Here is a 23,512-nt window from a genome sequence, read left to right on the forward strand (position 1 = left end):
AAAGCTGGTGATTTGATGACATTTGTATTACTACTGGGTGTCTAGATAAGGGTAAATAGCAAAGATATACTTTATATATGCGATAAGGCTATGTTTACACTTGCGGTCTTGTCTCTATTGATAACAGAAGCCGTGACAATCTACCAAATCCGTTGCATGGTGGATGCCACCGGCATCTGGCATACCAAATTGACTTAATGTGGGGTCCAACAGGGTCCCATCATGATGTCCATCATTTTCACATAAAGCATTTTTAATACTGTCAAACCTAATACCAGTATAAACAGAACCCAAAGCTCTGAATTAACACAATCCTTGGTCTCTGGAGAAGGGTTATATTTCATCTCTTCTTGGGGACTAGTAGTCTATGGATAGTGATGGACTAACATCGCCCGGGACGATTCGCGAATGCGATCGCGATCAAATGTCATATTTGCAGCCACCAAATACTTACCAGAAGTGCAAAAATCATCCCACAACATGGACAGTGACATACCAGAGGGTGATCAATGGCAAAAATTCCCACAGAAAATATGTATTTTAATCAGGGGCCATTTTTATGCATCTTAAAGGGAAAATGTCAAAAATGTGCCCTGCTGGAGCCTAGAAAAAATTTATTTTAGACCACGTGAGTACAGGCCCCAAACATTAGGCATTCAACGGACAGAAAACATCAAGTGATTATGTAGCAGGAGGTATATTAGATGGTCATTGGATATCAATTTTACAGCAGGCCAGTGGAGTACAGGCCCCAAACATTACGCATTCACCAGACAGAAACATCAAGTAATTATGTGGCTGGAGGTATATTAGACGGTCATGGATATCAATTTTACTGCAGGCCAGTGGACTATAGGCCCCAAAAATTATTAATTCACTATACAGAAAGAACAATTGATGATGTGGCTGGAGGTACATTAGGCGGTCACCGTATAACAATTTTACTGTTGGCCAGTTGGATTACAGACCCCAAAAATAAGGCATTCACCGGACAGAAAAGATCAAGTGATTATATGGCTGGAGGTATATTAGACGGTCAATGGATATCAATTTTACTGCAGGCCAGTGGACTATAGGCCCCAAAAATTATTAATTCACTATACAGAAAAGAACAATTGATGATGTGGCTGGAGGTACATTAGGCGGTCACCGTATAACAATTTTACTGTTGGCCAGTTGGATTACAGACCCCAAAAATAAGGCATTCACTGTACAGAAAAGATCAAGTGATTATATGGCTGGAGGTATATTAGACGGTCAATGGATATCAATTTTACTTCAGGCCAGTGGACTACAGGGCCCCAAAAATTATTCATTCATTGGACAGAAAAGATCAAGTGATTATGTGGCTGGAGGTATATTAGACGGTCATTGGATATCAATTTTACTGCAGGCCAGTGGAGTACAGGCCCAAACATTATGCATTCACCGTACAGAAAACATCAAGTGATTATGTGGCTGAAGGTATATTAGACAGTCAATGGATATCAATTTTACTGCAGGCCAGTGGACTATAGGCCCCAAAAATTATTAATTCACCGTACAGAAAAGAACAATTGATAATGTGGCTGGAGGTACAGTACATTAGGCAGTCACCATATAACAATTTAACTGTTGACTAGTTAGATTACAGGCCCCAAAAATTATGCAATTCATCGTACAGAAAATATCAAGTGATTTTGTGGCTTGAGGTATATTAGACGGTCATTGGATATCACTTTTAATGCAGGCCAGTACAATGACATGTCAAATACATATGTTTAAAACAACTATAAATTTAAAATTGGATTAAAACATGGCTAAAGAAATCCCCCCTCTTGAAAAAAAACCTAATGATAACAGGTTAATTTCATAACACATGGTCGTCATAGGTGTTGAATTCCTCCGATACCAACAATTATATTGTTGGGGCCCCGGAGGTAATTAGACAGTTAATGGATATCAATTTTACTGCAGGCCAGTGGACTAAAGGCCCCAAAAATTATTCAAATTATTCATAATCAAGAACAAGTGATTATGTGGCTGGAGGTATATTAGACGGTCATTGGATATCAATTTTACTGCAGGCCAGTACAAATACATGTCAAATACATATGATTAATAAACTAACAAAATTAAATTGGATTAAAAACATAGCTAACAAAATCCCCTCTCTTGAATAAACCCAAAATGATAAGAGGTGAAATTCGATAACACATGGTCATCATAGGTGTTAAATTCCTCAGAGGCCCCAAAAATTATTCATTCAATGGACAGAAAAGATCAAATGATTATGTGGCTGGAGGAATATAAGACGGTCATTGGATATCAATTTTACTGCAGGCCAGTGGACTACAGGCCCCAAAAATTATTAATTCACAGTACAGCAAAGAACAAGTGATTATGTGGCTGGAGGTATATTAGATGGTCATTGTATAGCAATTTTACTTCCGGCCAGTGGAGTACAGGCCCCAAAAATTATTCATTCAACGTACAGAAAAGAACAAGTGATTATGTGGCTGGAGGTATGTTAGACGGTCGATGGATATCAATTTTACTGCAGGCCAGTGGACTACAGGCCCCAAAAATTATTCATTTACCGGACAGAAAAGATCAAGTGATTATGTGGCTGGAGTTATATTAGATGGTCATTGGATATCAATTTTACTGCAGGCCAGTGGAGTACAGGCCCCAAAGATTAGGCATTTACCGAACAGAAAACATCAAGTGATTATGTGGCTGGAGGTATATTAGACGGTCATTGGATATCAATTTTACTGCAGGCCAGTACAAATAAATGTCAAATACATATGTTTAAAACAACTAAAAATTTTAAATTGGATTAAAAACATGACTAACGAAATCCCCCCTCTTGAATAAACCCAAAATGATAAGAGGTGAAATTTGATAACACATGGTCGTCATAGGTGTTGAATTCCTCCGAGGCCCCAAAAATTATTCATTCACCGGACAGAAAAGATCAAATGATTATGTGGCTGGAGGAATATAAGACGGTCATTAAATATCAATTTTACTGCAGGCCAGTGGACTACAGGCCCCAAAAATTATTAATTCACAGTACAGAAAAGAACAAGTGATTATGTGGCTGGAGGTATATTAGATGGTCATTGTATAGCAATTTTACTTCAGGCCAGTGGAGTACAGGCCCCAAAAATTATTCATTCAACGTACAGAAAAGAACAAGTGATTATGTGGCTGGAGGTATATTAGACGGTCATTGGATATCAATTTTATTGCAGGCCAGTACAAATACATGTCAAAAACATATGATTAAAACAACTAAAAAATTTAAATTGGATTAAAAACATGACTAACGAAATCCCCCCTCTTGAATAAACCCCAAATGATAACAGGTGAAATTATATAACACATGGTCGTCATAGGTGTTGAATTCCTCTGAGGCCCCAACAATAAGGCATTCACCGTACAGAAAAGATCAAGTGATTATGTGGCTGGAGTTATATTAGATGGTCATTGTATATCAATTTTACTGCAGGCCAGTGGAGTGCAGGCCCCAAAGATTAGGCATTTACCGGACAGAAAACATCAAGTGATTATGTGGCTGGAGGTATATTAGACGGTCATTGGATATTAATTTTGCTGCAGGCCAGTGGACTAAAGGCCCCAATAATTATTCATTCACCGGACAGAAAACATTAAGTGATTATGTGGCTGGAAGTATATAAGAAGGTCATTGTATAGCAATTTTACTTCAGGTGTCACGGCCATGGCTATGACCGTGACTCTCAACCGCATGCGATTGTCAGCGGTTTGGTTTTGTTGTCAATCACAGGTGAGGGCAGTGGTATTTGCCTCACCTGTGGTTGCCGCTGACAACATATGTATGTGGCAGCTTTCCTGCTGTGCATGTGGTTGCACCTAGCAACCTCTATGTTAGGTGTCTGTGTGTATGTGTGCACTTGTGTTTATGTATTTTGTGCACTTCCCCTTTAAGTTGGTGTTTTCCCTTCTGTGGTGCTGGAAGGGTTAACTCCCTTCCCAGTGTGTGAGTGATGTCACTGGGTGTGTCTGACTGTGGGTGTGGCTTCTTGGCCTATAAAGCCTGAGTGTTTTGCATGGTTCAGTAGGTTGCTTCAGCCCTGCTAGCTGGAGCAGCCTCCTGTGTATTTGACCTGCCTGTGAGAGCCACCCCTGTGGTCATAAAAAAAGTGTTTAGTTGTTATGCCTATGTCTTTATGTGTGTGGTGTAGCATGTTGTTCTGTTGGTACCTTCTTATGTTTCTGTGCAGCATACGGTTCTGGATCCCTGTCTGTTTAGGGATCCAGTCAGCAAGGCTGTGGCAGGTTGGTGAACTTCTTGTTCGCCTGCCATTTCCATATTGCTGTTTGTGTTCCCCTTTTCCCAACAGCTTGGCCATTGAGACTCCTGCTCCTCCGTGCCAAGGAGGAGTAGGTCGTCTTACCCAGCTCCTAGCTCAGGGATCTGCGGAGGGTAAGACAGGGCTCCGAGGTTCCTGCGCATGGGTCCTCCTACCATCAAGGTCGGCCCATGCAGGTTAGGAGTTAGGGTCAGGGTAGGGATGCGTGAGGAGGTGACCTGCTCCCTATCCTGTTCTCATGGCTGAGTAGTCACAACACCACCTGGCATCTCACGGCTGAGGGTTTCCCCCATCCTCAGCCGTGACAGTATGACCACAAAGGCTTCTCACGTGGCGTTCCCTCGAAAGAGGGTAAAGCATGCACCGCCGTCTGAGGATGGGGTGCATGCGTGCTCTTCGGAGGGAGAGCGTTCTGGGGGTTTCGCCTCTGACAGCGCGGTGAGTGGCGATTCCTCGCCTTGCCTTCACCGTTGCCTCGTTTGGCGTCCCCCTGATTTCTTGCACGTGGTGTTGTTTGGTGTGCGGTGTGCACACCTTCGGAAGAGGGTGCAGCATGCAGTGCCATCCCCTTGTGGCCTGCATGCGCGTTCTCCGGAGGGAGAACGTCCCGGGGGGATCACCGTTAACGGCACGGTTGGTGGCTTATTCCCCGCCACTGTACCCTCCGTGTCCGTGTTAGTGGTCCCTCGTCCCTCTCCATGTTCCCATCTCTGGTCGTTTGCTGGCAGCACTCCGTAAGTGGTCCGGCTGCGTGCTGGTTAGGAGTGTCTGCTGGTAGCGACTGGAGTGGGGACGTTAGTGGAGAGTCCCCTCGTCCACTCTCTGTGGTTCCATCCCTGTGTCGCTGGTGCGGGCTGCAGGCCTCGTCGGACTGGCTAGTGTGAGCTGGGAGAGGATGCAGCTGACAGTGACCTCCTGGGAACCATGTCCTGAGGGTGGACGTCTCCTTCTCCCATCCCCTGTGTGAGTTCCTCACCAGTTTCGTTTTTTTTTTCGGTGGGGGGGCTTTGAGGGGTGGGAGTGTCACGGCCATGGCTATGACCGTGACTCTCAACCGCATGCGATTGTCAGCGGTTTGGTTTTGTTGTCAATCACAGGTGAGGGCAGTGGTATTTGCCTCACCTGTGGTTGCCGCTGACAACGTATGTATGTGGCAGCTTTCCTGCTGTGCATGTGGTTGCACCTAGCAACCTCTATGTTAGGTGTCTGTGTGTATGTGTGCACTTGTGTTTTTGTATTGTGTGCACTTCCCCTTTAAGTTGGTGTTTTCCCTTCTGTGGTGCTGGAAGGGTTAACTCCCTTCCCAGTGTGTGAGTGATGTCACTGGGTGTGTCTGACTGTGGGTGTGGCTTCTTGGCCTATAAAGCCTGAGTGTTTTGCATGGTTCAGTAGGTTGCTTCAGCCCTGCTAGCTGGAGCAGCCTCCTGTGTATTTGACCTGCCTGTGAGAGCCACCCCTGTGGTCATAAAAATTATTGTTCTTGTTGATGTCTTTATGTTGGTGAGGTTGTATGTTCTTCTGTTGGGAGCTTTCTATGTTTTGGTGCAGCTAATGGTTCTGGATTCCTGTCTCTTGAGGGATCCAGTCAGCAAGGCTGTGGCAGGTTGGTAGAACTACTTAGTTCGCCTGCCATTTCCTATTAGTCTGTTAGTGTTCCCCTTTTCCCAACAGCTTGGCCATTGAGACTCCTGCTCCTCCGTGCCAAGGAGGAGTAGGGCGTCTTACCCAGCTCCTAGCGCAGGGATCTGCGGAGGGTAAGATAGGGCTCCGAGGTTCCTGCGCATGGGTCCTCCTACCTTAAAGGTCGGCCCATGCTGGTTAGGAGTTAGGGTCAGGTTAGGGATGCGTTGAGGAGGTGACCTGCTCCCTATCCTGTGCTCATGGCCGAGTAGCCACTACAACACCTGGCATCTCACGGCTGAGGGTTTCCCCCATCCTCAGCCGTGACATCAGGCCAGTGGAGTACAGGCCCCAAAAATTATTCATTCACAGTACAGAAAAGAACAAGTGATTATGTGGCTGGAGGTAAATTAGACGGTCATTGAATATCAATTTTACTGCAGGGCATTGGAGTACAGGCCCCAAACATTACACACAACAATTTTTCATTACACCTCAGGTCAGACCACCAATCAGACCCCCAATGTTAATCAGACCTCAGCTTACAGCCCCAATGTTAATAAGACCCCAATAAGACCTCAGATCACACCTCAGCTCAGACCCCAATATGAATGACCCCCAATCAGACTTTAGATTAGAGCCCCATGCCTCATAGCAGCCCCCCAGCAGCCTTAAAGCAACCCCCAGTAGCCTTATAGCAGACCCCAGCAGCCTTAAAGCAACCCCCAGTAGCCTCATAGCAGCCCTCAGTAGCCTCATAGCAGCCCCCAGTAGCCTCATAGCAGCCCCCAGTAGCCTCATAGCAGCCCCCAGTAGCCTCATAGCAGTGCCCAATAGCCTCATAGCAGCCCTCAGTGCCTCTCACCAGCCTCCAGTGCCTCTCCATCAGCTCCCAGTGCCTCTCCATCAGCCCCCAGTGCGCTCTCCCCAGTATTAAAATCATTGGTGGGCAGTGCGCCCTCCCACTCTCCCAGGTATTTAAAATATTGGTGGGCAGTGCACCCCCCCTCCCCGGTATTAAAATCAATGGTGGGCAGTGCGCCCTCCCCCCAGTATTAAAATCATTGGTGGGCAGTGCGCCCTCCCCAGTATTAAAATCAATGGTGGGCAGTGCACCCTCCCCCCGCCCTTCCCTGTATTAAAATCATTGTTGGGCAGTGCATCCTCCCCCAGTATTAAAATCACTTGTGGGCAGTGCGCTCTCCCCAGTATTAAAATCATTGGTGGGCAGTGCGCCCTCCCACCCTCCCAGGTATTTAAAATATTGGTGGGCAGTGCACCCCCCCTCCCCGGTATTAAAATCAATGGTGGGCAGTGCGCCCTCCCCCCAGTATTAAAATCATTGGTGGGCAGTGCGCCCTCCCCAGTATTAAAATCAATTGTGGGCAGTGCACCCTCCCCCCGCCCTTTCCTGTATTAAAATCATTGTTGGGCAGTGCATCCTCCCCCCAGTATTAAAATCATTTGTGGGCAGTGCGCTCCCCCCCCATCATTGGTGGCAGCGGCAGTTCCGATCGGAGTCCCACCAGTGTAATGCTGGGGCTCTGATCAGTTACCATGGCAGCCAGGATGCTACCAAAGTCCTATATGGCTGCCATAGTCAGTTAGTCAACAGCATACTTACTTGCGCTGTGGCTGCCCCGGCGTTCCTTCTTCTTGTAACTTACAGGTCTGTGCGGTGCATTGCTTATAGCAATGCGCCACACAGACCTGTGAGTTACAAGAAGAAGGAGCAAGCGGACTGCCAAAGCGAATGAAAGTATATTGCTGCAGAGTAACTGGCCATGGCAGACAGGACTTCAGTAGCGTCCTGGCTGCGATGGTAAGCAATCGGAGCCCCAGCATTACACTGCTGGGACCCCGATCGGAACTGCCGCTGCCACCAATGATTTTTATACTGGGGGGGAGGGTGCACTGCCCACCAATGATTTTAATACTGGGAAGGGCAGGGGGAGGGCGCAGTGCCCACCAATGATTTTAATACTGGGAAGGGCGGGGGAAGTGCGCACTGCCCACCAATGATTTTAATACTGGAATACCGGGGAGGGCGTACTGCCCACCAATGATGCACCATGGGAACGCCTCGGATTTAGAATATACCATCAGATCTGAGTTTTCTCCAATCCGATGGTATATTTTGACTTCAAGGATTACCTACAGAGGACCAGGAAGCGGTGCGTACAAAGCCTTCCCAGCTTCCTGGTCCTTTTGCCTGGCGTTAAAGCATTAAAGACAGCTGGCCCTGAAAGGGAACGGCGTTCCTGCTATGAAAAAAGTGCAGGAACGCCGTTTCCACACGTTCCCGCAGGACTCGAGCCCTGGGTACAGTGAAAAAAAAAAAAAAGCTCCCAAGAACCTGTCCTGCCACAGAGTTTGTACAGGAAGTTGTTAACGGCACGTTTCTGCTGGAGCAGCCTATCAAGCATATACAAGGTGGAGTTACATCGCATCGGGCAGTCAAAAATCAGACCTCTGACGGGCAAGTGGTGTCAATGCTGAATGTCAGCAAGGTAAGCCATGGCCATGTAAGATCTTCTAAAAAGGCAAGAGATTTTCCTGGCCTGCCGCAAGACTTCCTAGACCTCGAGTATTTGGCAAAAAATTGCTGCACGACTAAGTTCAGGACGTGTGCCATGCACGGCACATGTGTCATTTTGCCCTGTTTCAGCTCGCTCAGCAGATTGGCACCATTGTTGCACACCACTTTACAAACTATCAAATTGAACGGGGTTAGCCACTGATCGGCCTGTGACCACAGAGCTGAAAGGAGTGCAGGACCGGTGTGGCTCTTGGCTTCCAGGCACAACAGACGCAGCACAGCATGGCAACGTCTCACCTGGAATGTCAAATAGATTCTGGGGAGCTGGGTGGGTGCAGCGGAAGAGGCGGTAGCAGTAGAAAAGGAGGAGTCAGCCGAGGAGGAGACGGAGGATGGAGTAGGAAGAGGAGAAGAAGAGACAGGCCTGCATGCAATCCGTGGCGGTAACACCAAATCCACATGGGTGCCACGGGTTGCATGCTTGACAGGTTCACCCAGTGGGCAGTAAAAGTAATGTACCTTCCCTTCCATGGTAGGAGAGAGGAAAAGGAGAAGAAGCAGGACGTGGAGCGCCAAGAGTGTTGCTTTGTGGGTTCTGTAACGGATCACCTGGCACCCCGACTGAGTACCTCCGTTTACGGATGTGCCTAGCGTTTCCTGAGGCTTCCAAGCACTCTGGCAGACACCACAATCACCAAACCGAAGAAGCAGATAAATCCTCTTCAAGCCTGAATGCTGTAGGCCAGGGGTGGCCAACCTTACATACACAAAGAGCCAAAAAATCAACAACATATGACTACCAGGAGCCACAAGCTGTACAATTACACACAAGTCACCATATTTTTTCGCCCTGCAAGATGCACCTAGGTTTTCACAAAGAAAAAGAAAATAAATATTTTTCATCCAATCTGAGGTCTGCTAAAATATTTTTTTCTTTTTCATTAGCAGAGAAAAAAAACAAAAAAAAAATATTTTTCATCAGACCTCAGATCAGACACCTATATCAGATCTCCAATCCTAATCTGACCTACAATAAGATCCCCAAGCCTCATCAGACCTCCAAATCAGACCCCCAATGCTCGGATCAGGCAACACAAATCAGACTCCCAGTGTCAGACCCTGAGTGCTCAGATCTCCCCCTTCTCAGATCTGACCCCCCCATGATCAGACCTGACCAACCCATGCTCAAACAAGACCCCCCCATGATCAGACCTGACCAACCCATGCTCAAACAAGACCCCCATGCTCAGATCTGAACCCTCATGCTCCGATCATCCCACTGATGCTCAGATCAGACCCCCAAGCTCAGTTCTATAATTTAAAAAATATATCTTCCCTCCTGATCAGGCGCTGGGCTCCTGCTACTCTGCAGGTCTGACACGCTATCCACTGTGACCTGATGAGCACAACGTCAGGTCATAGTGCGTGTCTCCACATACTACGTTCTCACATTGTGTGCATCAGGACGTAGTGAAGAGTGCGCTGGAGCTGCAAAGTAGCAACAGTGCCCGATCAGGAAAAGAGATCTGAGCATGGGGTGGAGAGTGAGCCGCCTGACTGCTTCCTGGCTTCACAGCTAGAGCCTCACTTGAAGAAGCAAAGAGCCGCATGTGGCTCAAGAGCCACAGGTTGGCCACCCCTGCTGTAGGCAGTTGAATAGGAACCATACAAATAGGTTTTCACTCCTAGCAGTCAAACTGGGACAGCATGCAATAAATCCTCCCCCAAGAATGAGACGACACTTCACCTTGAGGTTTAAAACAGGAACTTCCTTTATTTTAACACAAGCATTGATTTATACACATCTTTCAACAAGGTACCACCCACAGGCTCTGCAAAACAGCCAATCATATGTATCTACAGTATTTAAACCTTCCCAGCAATTGTACACAAAATCCCCTTCCCTCTGTCTGTAACGCAATAAACAAAACACAATGAGCATTGTCTGAGACGTAATTAACCAACACAATAAGCATTGTCTCAGACGCAATCCACAAAATACAATTACCAAACGTAATGGACTAACTTGAACCCTGGCATACACATATACAATGTAACCGAACACATAATAACATGCATAGTATTTAAGACAGCCTGAATGCAATCTGCTACACAGTCTTAAAGGGGCATTGTTCCTAAAAGTCATAACATGGCCATTAAAGGGCCAGTAGCAGCAATATAAAATACCACATGCCCAAATATTGCATTCAAACGTACCAAATCACCAGGGGCCATAGTCAGCAGGTAGGAGGCGGGCAGCCAGGCCTCTCCAATGCCCAGTGGTGAGGCGGGTTCCGCCACACAGCGTCTACTTAAGGCCTAGCCAGTACAAACAACAGAAGGGAAGGAAAGAGAACTTAAATGAAGACAAACAGGGAGCAGGAGATCCACCAACCACCAGCAGAGATCTCCAGGAGAAACTATAAACTGCAAGGGCTATAGTGAGAGGCAGGTATAAATAGCATCACTAACAAACTAATGAGCAGAATCTGTGAGGAGGTGGGATCTGGCCCAAAACCAAAACAAAGCAATCTGTCAGAAAGATTCACGTGCAGCAAGTCTGACAGATCTTCTCAGATCACTCACAGGGCAGGGCGTGACAGTACCGTTCCTGAGATATTTAGAAAAAATGCATTAGCCAATAGAAGCCTGGTCACATAACCCTTATCAGCCAATAGAAGCTTGCCAGTCTCCACATACATACAGTTTTAAACCACGTTTCCATAACAACCCAGCCATTTTTCTTCACTGCTGTAGGTCAGCTTTAAAGGGGCAGGGCGCTGTGGATGACAGTGTTAAGGGAGCGGAGTGCTGTGGAGGTCACAGTTAAGGGGGCAAAAGATGGACTTAAAAACCCCGTCCCAGGTCCCACTAAGCCCCGCCCTGATCCCAGTTAGACCACACCCCTTCCAATCCGCAGTCGGCGGAGACTGAAAAAATGAAGGTAAAAATCAACTTATGTCGGCTGTACGGGTGGGAGCGAGGGTGACTTTCTCCCTGCAGCTCACGATCAGACAGCACTGTGCTGCTGTCTGAGAGTGAGCTGTTCAAAAGGACATCCCTGTGTCCGTCCAGCCCCTGAGCCCAACGGAGGACAGGGAGTCTGAAAGCCGGACTGTCCGGCCTAAAACCGGACCTCTGGCCACCGTAGGGGCAGACTGCTGTGGAGTTTACAGTTAAGGGGATGGTCCGCTATGAAGGTTAGTGTTTAGGGGCAGTGTCACACCTGTGACAGGTGTTATAAGGTCTGAAATATTGACTGCACATGAGTGATCTGACAGCCTCTTTTGGTTTCACCTTGTCTGTGTGTTGCTGGTATGTCCACACCTCCTGTTCAGGTGTGGAGTGGATCATGTGACCTTTACCTCTCCCTATTTAGTCTGACTTTACCCATCATTCCTTGCTCTGGATAGCTTCATTTGGTTTTGGAAGAGCTGGAGTAGGGTTCTTGTTGAAGTCCTGTTCATCCATCATCCACAGAAGTTAAGTGTTCCGCTTGTTGTGTTTTGTATTCTCCCCCCCCCCCCCCTCAGCGAGAGGCTGGTTCCTTCACCAGGGAAGGAACGGGTTGTCTCTGCCCTGTCATTACCTTTAGGGCATCCGAGGTTCACCAAGGTTTTCTATGTTCCTAGAAAAATGGGCATCTTTACCATCAATAGGTGCCCATACGGATAGGAGTTAGGGCCAGGAGCAGGATTTTATAGGTGGTGACCCTTTTCCTTCCCTAGCCGTGAGGCCTAGTGTCTTTCCCCTTCCTTCTTGTTGTCTGTTGGTGTTCTCCCCTACTACATCTGTGACAGGCAGATTGCTGTAGAGACCACTGTTAAGGAGCGGGGTACTGTGGAGGTCACTGTTAAAGGGGTGGACTGCTGTAGAGGTCACTGTTGAGGGGCGGGATGCTGTGGAGATCACTGTTAAGGGGGTGGGATGCTATGGAGGTCACTGTTAAGGGGGTGGATGCTGTGGATGTTATTGTTACGGGGCAGGCCACTGTGGCGGTCACTGTTAACCACTTCACATTCGCCCATAGGATATATAAATGTCCTATGGGTGGATGTTTATCTCTGAATGGACATTTTGGAACGTCCATTCAGAGATGGCAGCTGCATGCTAATCGTGCAGCTGCCGAGCGGGGGGCCCGCTGTCAGTGACAGCAGGGCAACCCAGAGAGAAGGCAGGGACAGTTCCCAGGTGTCTCTGCCTTTTAAATTGCTGTATACACAGCATTCAACGAGCGCTGTGTATACATATTAGGAAGCTTTATGCGCTTCCTGGCCCGGTGGTCATGCGACCGCAGGGGCCAGGAGAGTGCAGGAGCTGTTGGGTCTTCTACAGACCACGATCAGCCCTGCACTGAGGCTGTACAGCATTGTACAGCAATCGATCAAATAGGTGTATGCCCCTAAAATTGTAACAATCAAACTATCACCTCTTCCTGCAAAAAATTAGACTCTAACTAAGACAATCGATCAAAAAAAAAAAAAAGCTATGGCTCTCGGACTATGGAGACACTAAAACATCATTTTTTTTGGTTTAAAAAATGCTATTATTGTGTAAAACTTAAATAAATAGGAAAAAGTATACATATTAGGTCTTGCCACATCTGTAACGATCTGCTCTATTAAAATGCCACATGACCTAACCGCTTAGGTGAAAGCTGTAAAAATAAATAAATAAAAACTGTACTTAACCAATTTTTTGGTCACCTTGCCCCATAAAGTGAAATAATAATTGATTAAAATATCATATGTACCCAAAAATGGTACCAAAAAAAACGTCAACTCTTCCTCCAAAAAAAAAGCCCCTGCATCAGACGATCGGCAGAAAAAAAAAATGGTGTTCAGAAAATGGAGTCATGATTTTTTTTCAAAAATGCTTTATTATGTAAAACTGAAACAAACAATCACAAAAGGAGACATATTTGATAAGATTGCATTCGTAACAACCTGCTCTATAGAAATAGCACATAATCTACCATGTCAGATGAATGTTGTAAAAAATAAAACCAGTGCCAAAACAGCCATTTTTTTTTGTTATCGTGCCTCACAAAAAATGTAATATAGAGCAATTAAAAATTATATGTACCCCAAAATAGTACCAATAAAACTGGCACCTTATCCCATAGTTTCCAAAATGGGGTCACTTTTTGTGAGATTTTTTACTGTAGAGGTGTATCGGGGGGCTTCAAATGGGACATGGCATCTAAAAACCAGTCCAGCAAAATCTGCCTTCCAAAAACCATATGGCGCTTCTTTTCTTCTGCGCCGTGCCGTGTGCCCTTACATCAGTTTACGACCACATGTGGGTTGTTTCTGTAAACCGCAGAATCAGGGTAATAAATATTGAGTTTTGTTTGGCTGTTAACCCTCGATGTGTTAAAGAAAAAAAAATATTAAAATGGAAAATCTGCCAAAAAAGTGAAATTTTGAAATCTCCATTTTCCTTTAATTCTTGTGGAAAACCTAAAGGGTTAATACAGTTTGTAAAATTATTTTTGAGTGACTTGAGGGGTGTAGTTTCTACAATGGGGTCATTTATGGGGGGTTTCAACTATGTAAGCCCCACAAAGGGACTTCAGACCTGAACTGGTCCTTAAAAAGTGGGCTTTGGAAATGTTTTTAAAAATATAAAGAATTGTTTCTAAAATTCTAAGCCTTTTAACGTCCTAAAAAATAAAATGACATTTCCAAAATGATGCCAACATAAAGTAGACATATGGGGAATGTTAAGTAATAAATATTTTATGAGGTATCACTTTAAAAGCAGAGAAATAAAAATTTAGAAAATTGCGAATTTTTCAAAAATGTTGGTAAATATTGGATTATTTTATAAATAAAGGTAAAATGTATCGACTCAAATTTACCACTGTCATGAAGTACAATGGGTCATGAGAAAACAATCTCAGAATGGCTTGGATAAGTAAAAGCTTTCCAAAGTTATTACCACATAACGTGACACATGTCAGATTTGCAAAATTAGGCTCTGTCAGGAAGAGGTAAATGGCCCGGATGTGAAGTGGTTAAAGGGGCAGGGTACTGTAGATGTCACTGTTATAGTGGATACTGTCTATATCTTTTAATGACACACACAAACATTAAATTAAATAGATGAAATATATACCCTTGCAAAGCCGGGTCCTTCTGCTAGTAAATAATAAACATAATCATTCTGCATAATCCTAAACAGGAAACTGCTCTGCAACAAGCAGAAGCACAGTGCTGAAAGTGTCTTTGTCTAACTGATCTAACTGATCTACATGAATTCTGCAAAATATGTTGGGAGAAAATAATGAAAACACCCATGTTTTCGTGGTGATACGAGCCTTAAAATTATTCCAGTAAGACTCTAAGGCAGGGGTGCACAACCTGCGGACCGCGGACCGCATGCGGCCCCCAAAACCATGGCTTGCGGCCCCCACCCTGCTGGGCAGAAACACAGCTGATCCTGCAATCAGCTGTGTTTCTGCACAGAGCGCCGTACAGCAGATGGATCAGAGTTTTTGCACTGTAGCAGGAGCGAAAAGGGTCCCCAGCTATTAGTGAGAGCGGGGAAGCCGAGGAGAAGACAGAAGCGCTTTATTAATGCTTCTGCCTTCTCCTCTATGAGCGCTCTCAGTGTGGACCCGGCGATCACGTGATCGCTGGGTGTCTCGGGAACAGAGGAGCGCTGCCCTGGTACAAAGGCTCCGCAGCAGGCTGGTTTCCCTCTAACTGGGGCTCCTTTGGATGCTTCAGTTACAGTGGAAATAGTACAAAAAAAAGTCACTTATTGTCTCCCAAAGGTCTTTCAGTGACCTCTTGGGGACAAATTGTGGTAAAAATATATATATATAAAAAAAAGCTACAATGATTTTAAAAAATTTGAAAACTAAATAAAAAATATAATAAAATATTAATAAAAGAAAAGAGAAATAAAATATTATGTGGCACCAAAAAATTGAAAATTATATAAAAAAATAAATTAATAAAATACAATAGAAAGTAAAAAGTGCTTAATAAAAGAGTGTTCACTGTCCCACAACAGTCTTTTTATGACCCCTTGGGGGACATATTATGTGGCAAAAATATATTTTTAAAAACTTGTAGAAAAAAAAATGATAAAAAAATAATACAATAAAATATTAATACATTTTTAAATAGAAGTAAAAAATTAAAAGGAAAAAGTGCAAAATTTTAAAAAGTGACAGTGTCCCCCAAGGTCTTTTTATGACCTCTTGGGGGACATATTATGTGTGCGGTGCTTGGGCTCAGACATGTCCTACACCGTAGGACATGTTGGCTAATCTCTCAATTTTAAAATCTGTTTGAGGGTTTAGTAAGACCGCAGAGTGCACCTGTCTTTGCTATTATTTAGTTATATTGCTATATTGATGATCACATCCACATAATTGCTATCTTGTGTAGGATGTCTATTGTGGTACTTGTGGTTCACTGCGGGCATCCTCCACCCTATGCATTTTTGCTGTGGATCGTCATTAGCAACGGGCCACAAGTGCCGGATCTGCTCCCCTATATATATGCACAACTGCATGTGGGTTTGAGCACTTCCTGCTTGTTTAATACCACGCCATTCTTTTCAGTTTTGACATATTATGTAGCAGAAATATATTAAGTAAAAAAGAAAAATAATACATAAAAGAAAAAACACCCACACCAATCAAAACTGTCACCATTACCGCCCCATTCACGTGAAACTTTTCATATTATATAGCAAAACGGCCTACACAAAATAGGGAACTAATTATAATAATTTATTTTGGTGTCAGTTTGCATATTTAAAGAACAAGGAGCTATAGTTTGAAAAAAAATATACTTTTTAAAAACGTTTTGTACAGTTTCCCCAAATAAAAATAGTTGCACAAATTATTTTGGTAGTCCAACAAATAAGATAGTTACAACCATTTGAACCACCACGCGCGCTAAATCACAAAAAAGTGTCTGGTCATTAAGGCCTTTTCGGGCCTGGTCATTCAAGTGTTAACCAATAGGCGCCTTCCCCACTAGCAAGGTAATGTTTGGGATTGGCAGGAAATGGTAATAACCAGTGAGCTCCGTCCTCTGCAGTGAAGGATAACTATGATTTATAAATAAGAGGCAGGAAGGAAGGAAATGTCGCCACTTTTCTGATAAAAAAATATTTTTAACAGCAACTGCAGAATGGCCTCTGAAATAGAAGATTCATAATTACCTGCTCCACTCCGCTCTGGTCCTCTGCGCTGCCCCCGCTGCCTCCATCTTCCGATTCCTGCTCTGTTTACACCTGACAGTTCATGGCCATGGTCACTTGCACGGCTCCAGTCAATGACTGGCTTCAGCAGTGACACGTTGCTTGTGGCCACATCACCGCGTAAGCCAGTCATTGGCTGGAGTGGTGTATGACTATGTGCATGAACTGCCAGGTGTAAACAGCGGGGGAAGTTCAAAGGACCGGAGCGGCGGGGAGCAGGTAAGTATAACTCTTCGGTTTCAGGGGCTATGCCGCAGCACGATATTTGGGACAATTACTGGGAACAAGTGTTCATAGGAGCGCTTATATCTGGCCAGTATTATCGTCCAGCTGATCAGTCGATAAACAAGGAATCGCTCATTTTTCGGCTGATTTGCATATTTTATCAGGATGAAAGTTGTCCGATTAGCTGCAGCACATCTCCCTGTGTAATCTAAATGAAGATGGAACGACTGTGGCAGCAATCACTCCTCCCCAGTCACTTTGCACTGGCTTGTGTAATAGGCAGATGAGCGCCGATCAACATTTTTTATTTGCGGCCCCTTGAAATAGAGCGATGTGACAATGCGGCCCTCAGACCAAAAAAGGTTGTGCACCCCTGCTCTATGGAGATATTTATCACCTCCCTGTGTCTGTTTTCTGGGGTAAATAAGCCACAAACCACGTGTTTGCAACCTTTTAAATGCCACTTTCAACAAATTTAGTCGCAACTTCCTGGAAAGGGGGCATGACAAGGGAGTGCGGAGGTGCTGTAGATTTTATTTATCTGCATGGACTGCTTGAGGGTGACCCTAATTTACAATGTGGCCTGTCCCTCCTCATAAATTAGTTATACACCAGCAGCATCAGAGACTTCAAAGACTGGCGTAAAACAACGGTCTGTGATAAATCTTTCCCTAGATGTTGCGTGTGGACATCAGTTGGAGAATAGAATGGAAAATTTGGATTGCTATGATTGACATGTTCATGAATTAAATTCAGTGCCAGTAGCATCTTGTTGGAGGCACAGGCGGTGAGCACTTTGCATCGTGCAGACCTGTTGACTTCAATGGGTCTGCGATCCGCAAGATGCAGCCAAAGATAGGGCATGTATATAAATATCATACTCAAAATCTTAATGCATTTAGAAAAACATCCATTGTTCTCTGATTATTGCTTTGTAGATAGAAAAGTGTTTTAAAAATAAAAATGTCACTGCTTGTGTTTTTTTATTTTTATGTTATGCAGTTATATATTATACAATTGCTTAATTATTTTAAAAGTTAATAATTTTAACTAATGACAGTTTTGATTCAGAGCATATTTTATATTTTATCCTTACATTTATGTAACTTTTTCTGCAGGCAATATGGAGAATGTATTGGCTGAGGGCTTGTTGAATGAAAATACTAATATGATTCTGTTGGGAGCTGCATACTACAAGGGAAACTGGTTTTATAAGTTCAATGAATCAGAAACAAAAGAGTGCGAGTTTCATGTAACCAAGGTATGAACACTATAGCCATCTTTCTCAGGCTTAGAGTTTTAAAGGTTTGTCCAAGTTTTATTGACTGTATCTTTGAAAAGTTAAACCCCTTTCTAATTAACTCTGCGTTTCAAATTCTCCCCATTTTCAATGTATTTTTTGGCCCCTAGCAACCCATGTCCTCAGCTCTATACACAAAATCCCAGTGACAGGTTACATTTAATCCTCCCAAAGTGGCACCATTGGATAAGAGACCATTTAAACACGCACACAACCAATCATGATTCTCTAACACAATCATGTGACCAGACCAAAGAAATCCAGGTATGGACTACAAGACCTGAATGCCTTCTAATGAGTTAAAAGAAATCCCACACATGGAACATGGATAAAAGAGAAACAAAAGAACAAAGTTACTTATACATTAATACAAATATGTATGAATAGTACATTTAGTTTGCCCAGTAATATCATATTAGATCATGTTTATAAAGGGTCTTAGTATCTTACTCTTTTCAGGAGTTTCATCCTATGGTTCCCAACTCATTCTAAAGCATTAGCTCATTTAATGCCAAGTTCATTGAATGTGGACATCGACAGACTCAAAATGTAGGTATGCAACAGAAATATTTCTGGTTCTTGTGCTCACAGCAGCAGATTCCTGTGAACACAAATTGTTAGATTAGCAGCATCTTACATATTGCAGTTATGCTGCCCCCAGCACTTCTGTGTTTGGTGAGCTGGAATTTCTTGTCGTTCTTGATGCGCAGCGGATTTTTCTGTTTTTCTAACGATTTTTTTTATTTTGGTACTTTTTACAGCAAGATTTAGGTGTCATCACATTAGTAACTTTCTACGTACCTACATATATAAACACATACCGAGTCTCCGCTGAGATGGTTGTATCCAGTCTAAGCAGTTCTTTGTGAGGTCAACATATCAGCAACAGCTTCACAATTGTCTCTGGTTATTATTTGCAAATATGTGCATTTTTACCATTACGAAGCCATGATTGCATTCAGCTGAGTTAGCCCGAAAAAGGGGAACAGGCTCATAAAAAGAAATATATTTAAATGAGACAACTGCATTGATAATATGTATCATTAGTTTATAGTGTGCACATTAAAAAATCTTCAGTCTGTGTGTGATACTTCTACTCAATATCCCTGTATACATGGATTACATTGAATCTTGGACAGCAGTGCATGGAGGCTCTATGGCTTCATACTAAAACAAGGGGCGGGGCTTAGTGGAAGGGGGCAGGCATAAGATGTGCCATTTTGCACCAAAATCGTTCCACAATTCTGGCATAATCTGTCTCGAAGTAAGCCAACCAATAGTTGGTATAGAATCAGAGAAAAGTGTCTGCACCAGATTTACCCAGCCTGAGCCTTAGGCCATAGTATTTGTAAATCTGGGTTTTTGGCTATATAAGGATGAAGGATAAATAATTATTATACCAGTAGGTGTCACTATATATCAGGCTATTTCTGTGAATTTGGTTGGCATCTTCTAAACTATTTTCTTGTTAAGATTAATACGCAGCTGTCCTTATGCTGATATCATTTTCAATTAGTGTTCAATAGTGTTTTACACATTACAACCAATCATATATCACTCACTTCCAGGACATCATTGTGTGTGTGTGTGTATATATATATATATATATATATATATATATATCTATCTATCTATCTATCTATAGTACCTACCTTGATGGAGCAGCCTGATGAAAATGGCGGAGCGCCACTGAAACACGTAGCATATTTTTGTTTTTGTTTTAATTGTGCAGCACGTGATTCTTCTCTGTGTCCATTTGGTGATCCCTCTTCTTGGCCAATCATGACTTGAATACACTTATGTACAGTAATCTAGTGCACAGTACATAAACTTTTTCTACATTAGTAATAAAGTGTAATAACAGTAACATTAATAACAATAATACGTATAACAAACATGTCACTCTTCTCTTTTAGACTGAAACTAAACCAGTTCAGATGATGCAGCTAGAGGCACGACTCGGCGTGAGAACAATAAACGAAGAGAATTTGGTAGTCCTCGATATCCCATTTGCAAGCAAACTGATGAGCATGCTTATTATAATGCCAAAAAGCATTGAAGATGACTCCACTGGACTAGAAAAGGTAACAGTTGTAGGACTTCTTCGTGTAAGCTGTATTTGTAGTAAGTCTTCTTTGTCTTCTTATAGATCAGAGTTTAAAATACTTTTTTTAAATGAAATATATAAGTAGATATCTGATGATGCGTTGGTTTCCATATAGTTTTCTGGTCTGGTATGCATTACTAAAGATGGAGAATGGCAAGCATAAAGGACATAGACAACTTATTTGATCTTAATCATGCCACTTCATATGCTAAACTATTGTGCCTTTCTCATAACCTAACCTATTATTGCCTTTACCTACCGCAATTATTATCACCTTCTCGTTAATGTCCTGACCGTCTCTTTCATCTTTCAATCTTACCTGTTACACCACTGTTCTATGTTTCCCTTAAAGGGGCTGTGTCACTTCAGCAAATGACATTTATCATGTCAAGAAAGTTAATACAAGCCACTTACTAATGTATTGTGATTGTCCACATTGCTTCCTTTGCTGGCTTGATGCATTTTTTCATCACATTATACACTGCTTATTTCCAGGGGTTATGAGCATCCTGCAGGCCAACCCCATTGTCCTATAGTGTGCAAGCACGGCCACCATTGCTGGATTGCAGGACGGTCAGACAATCACTGGCTTACTGCCCATTGAGGCAGACTACGCAGTTGCTATGGGGCCCGTGAGTGTGAAGGGCCTGACCAGGCTGTATGGCCCTGTCCCTTTTGCAACCTAAAAGTGCACCTCCCTTCCTCCTTGCCCCTGCAGCTGCCCACCATCTGACTAATCCCTCAGTTAGATAAAGAGCTGGTCAATAAGCATGGAGATGCTATGCTCTTTGCTTTGCTTACTGACCAGCAGCGATGGCCAGTTCGCAGTGTTCGCCCGCGAACACATGCGGGCTGCCATCTTGACTCACAAGTCCGGCAATGCACAGGTAAGCCCTTACCTGTGCCAGGAGTCGGTCTGAAACAAATGCGGTCACCGGGAGCAGGTAATAATTTGGTGGGATCTTCCTCCAGAAGGGTTATAACTAAGACTGGAGTGAGAAATGATGGTCTTTAGTAAATGACCCCACCATTTATAGCTAAATAATAATTTAGAAACAATATATGTTAGGCTAAATATGTTAACCTTCTTCTTCATCGCTACTTTTAGCTGGAAAAAGAGCTAACTTCTGACAACTATATCAACTGGACTAACCCCAGCATGATGGCCAACAGCAAAGTAAAGCTGAGTTTGCCTAAGTTTAAGATAACAAGCAGTCTTAACTTAAAGGAAAAACTGAAGAGCATGGGCATGAATGACGCATTCAATGAAGAGGTGGCTGATTTTTCGAAAATGTCAGAGAAGAAGGGTCTGTCTGTGTCTGAAGCAATTTATGAAAATAGCATAGATATAGGAGAGGATGGCACGGAGACAGTGGATGTCATACGAGAGAGAGTCCTGATGTCCAAAACGGAATGTAATGTTGACCACCCTTTCCTGTTCGCTATCAAACACAGCAAGACACAAGGTATTCTATTTCTTGGCAGGTATACAGGCCCTGCAGTTTCATCTTAGGTAATCAAATGAGATTGCTGCTTTAGTATTTTATTTTTTGTTTGCTAGCCTGCACATCATGTATCCGTATATGTATGCACATAGAAATTTCACTCATGTAATATTGCTATTCTTCAATAAAAATACCTGCAAACTAAAAGTGACTGTTTGTTTTTTCTTTGTTCTCAGCAATAGAGAATATACAGAATCATAAATCTAGTTCAAATATGGTGGAAACCAAAGGGAACACATAGTTTAGCTACTGCCATATAGTTTCTATTATTCAGACTGCTACGTAGGGACTTAGTGCAGATAATATACATTTAAACTGTAATGTTTGAGAAGCAGCCACATATCACTTCACATTGGTCATGTAGGAAGAACAGAACTAGAAAAACATGACTGCTGTCCTTCAACAATCGTGTCATGCTGGTCCACAATTTGCGTGTGGTACTGCTGTTTAGCCCCTTTAATGTCGATCAACCTGAACTGCATTGCCAAACATATCTGATGGATATAGAGGAAAGCAGCCATTTTAAGCACTGCATACACAATAAATTCAGGTTGGTGGATCCTGTTGGAATCAGCAGAATCCCATAATAATCTAATACATAGGGGTGTTCCTCATAGAAAGAAATGAGGGATGAGTAGGCAATGAGGATCGAGTTTGATGAATTTCAGCATACCCAATCTTTGGTTCTTGTGCTGTGTTAACCAGTTCAAGACTGAGCCATATACTCCGCTTCCTGTCCAGGCACACTCTTTCAAAGCCATTACTTTTTTTTCCTTTCAGTTATGTAAATAATTTTTGCACCTTTTTTAGTGACACATGGATCTTTTTTCTTTTATGTCATTTTTTCCAGTATTCTTTGCTTCTATGTTTTTAACTCTGGAAAAATGTAAACAAAAGGAAAAATAGTCAGTTTTTCACATTTTTACAAAGTGCAACTAAAATACTTTTTAAAATGTTGTCCCCTTTCTGTAACAGTTGTTTTGATATAGGATGATGTACATGTATAGTATGCGTTAATTTTTTTTATTTTTTAAATTTTTTGTACCTCCCCTCCATAAAGTCAAAACAGGGCCTTAGGGGACATTTAACATAATTTTTTTTTTAAATCTCTGATTTCTATTGTAACTAGGGCTGACATATTATCCACAATTAGAGCTCATGCAACTGAACTTATTTTCTTTCCGCTCCTGTTCCGTTTTTTTTGCGGACCATATGCAGAACCTTTTACTTCAATGGGTCCGCAAAAACAACAGAAGGTACTTTGTGTGCATTCTGTTTCCGTATTTCCATTCCGCAAAAAAAGTAGTGCATGTCCTAATATTGTCTGCAAATCACGGTCCAAGGCCCCATTCAAGTCAATGGGTACGCAAAAAATACGGAACACACACGGATCGCATCCGTATGTCATCCGTATTTCGAGGATCGATACTGTAGAAATGCCCAGCCCATATTGGTCATGTGTTTGGTGATTAATAAGTTACTGTTTCCTTTTCCGATCAGCAAAAAACTGAACTCATACGGAAACCATACAGATATGTTTTGTGGAATAATGGAACGGAAGAGGACTTAAATCAGAAAAAAAAAAAACAGATACAGAACAACGGATCTGTTTAAAAATGGACTGCAAAACAACAATGGTCTTGTGCGTGA

General features: G+C 43.1%; 1 protein-coding gene across 1 annotated transcript in view; it reads left to right on the forward strand.

Moving 5' to 3' along the window:
* SERPINB5 (serpin family B member 5) overlaps positions 1 to 22,009 on the forward strand; it is a 108,145-nt gene extending 86,136 nt beyond the window's left edge. Inside the window, exon 7 of the mRNA XM_044295099.1 lies at positions 21,466 to 22,009. Within this exon, the coding sequence (XP_044151034.1) occupies positions 21,466 to 21,870 (405 nt within the window). The 3' untranslated portion in view covers positions 21,871 to 22,009. The remainder of the gene's footprint in view (positions 1 to 21,465) is intronic.
* The last annotated feature ends 1,503 nt before the right edge of the window (positions 22,010 to 23,512 follow it).

Source organism: Bufo gargarizans, chromosome 5 (genome assembly GCF_014858855.1).
Source record: "Bufo gargarizans isolate SCDJY-AF-19 chromosome 5, ASM1485885v1, whole genome shotgun sequence".
Classification (NCBI taxonomy): Eukaryota; Metazoa; Chordata; class Amphibia; order Anura; family Bufonidae; genus Bufo; species Bufo gargarizans.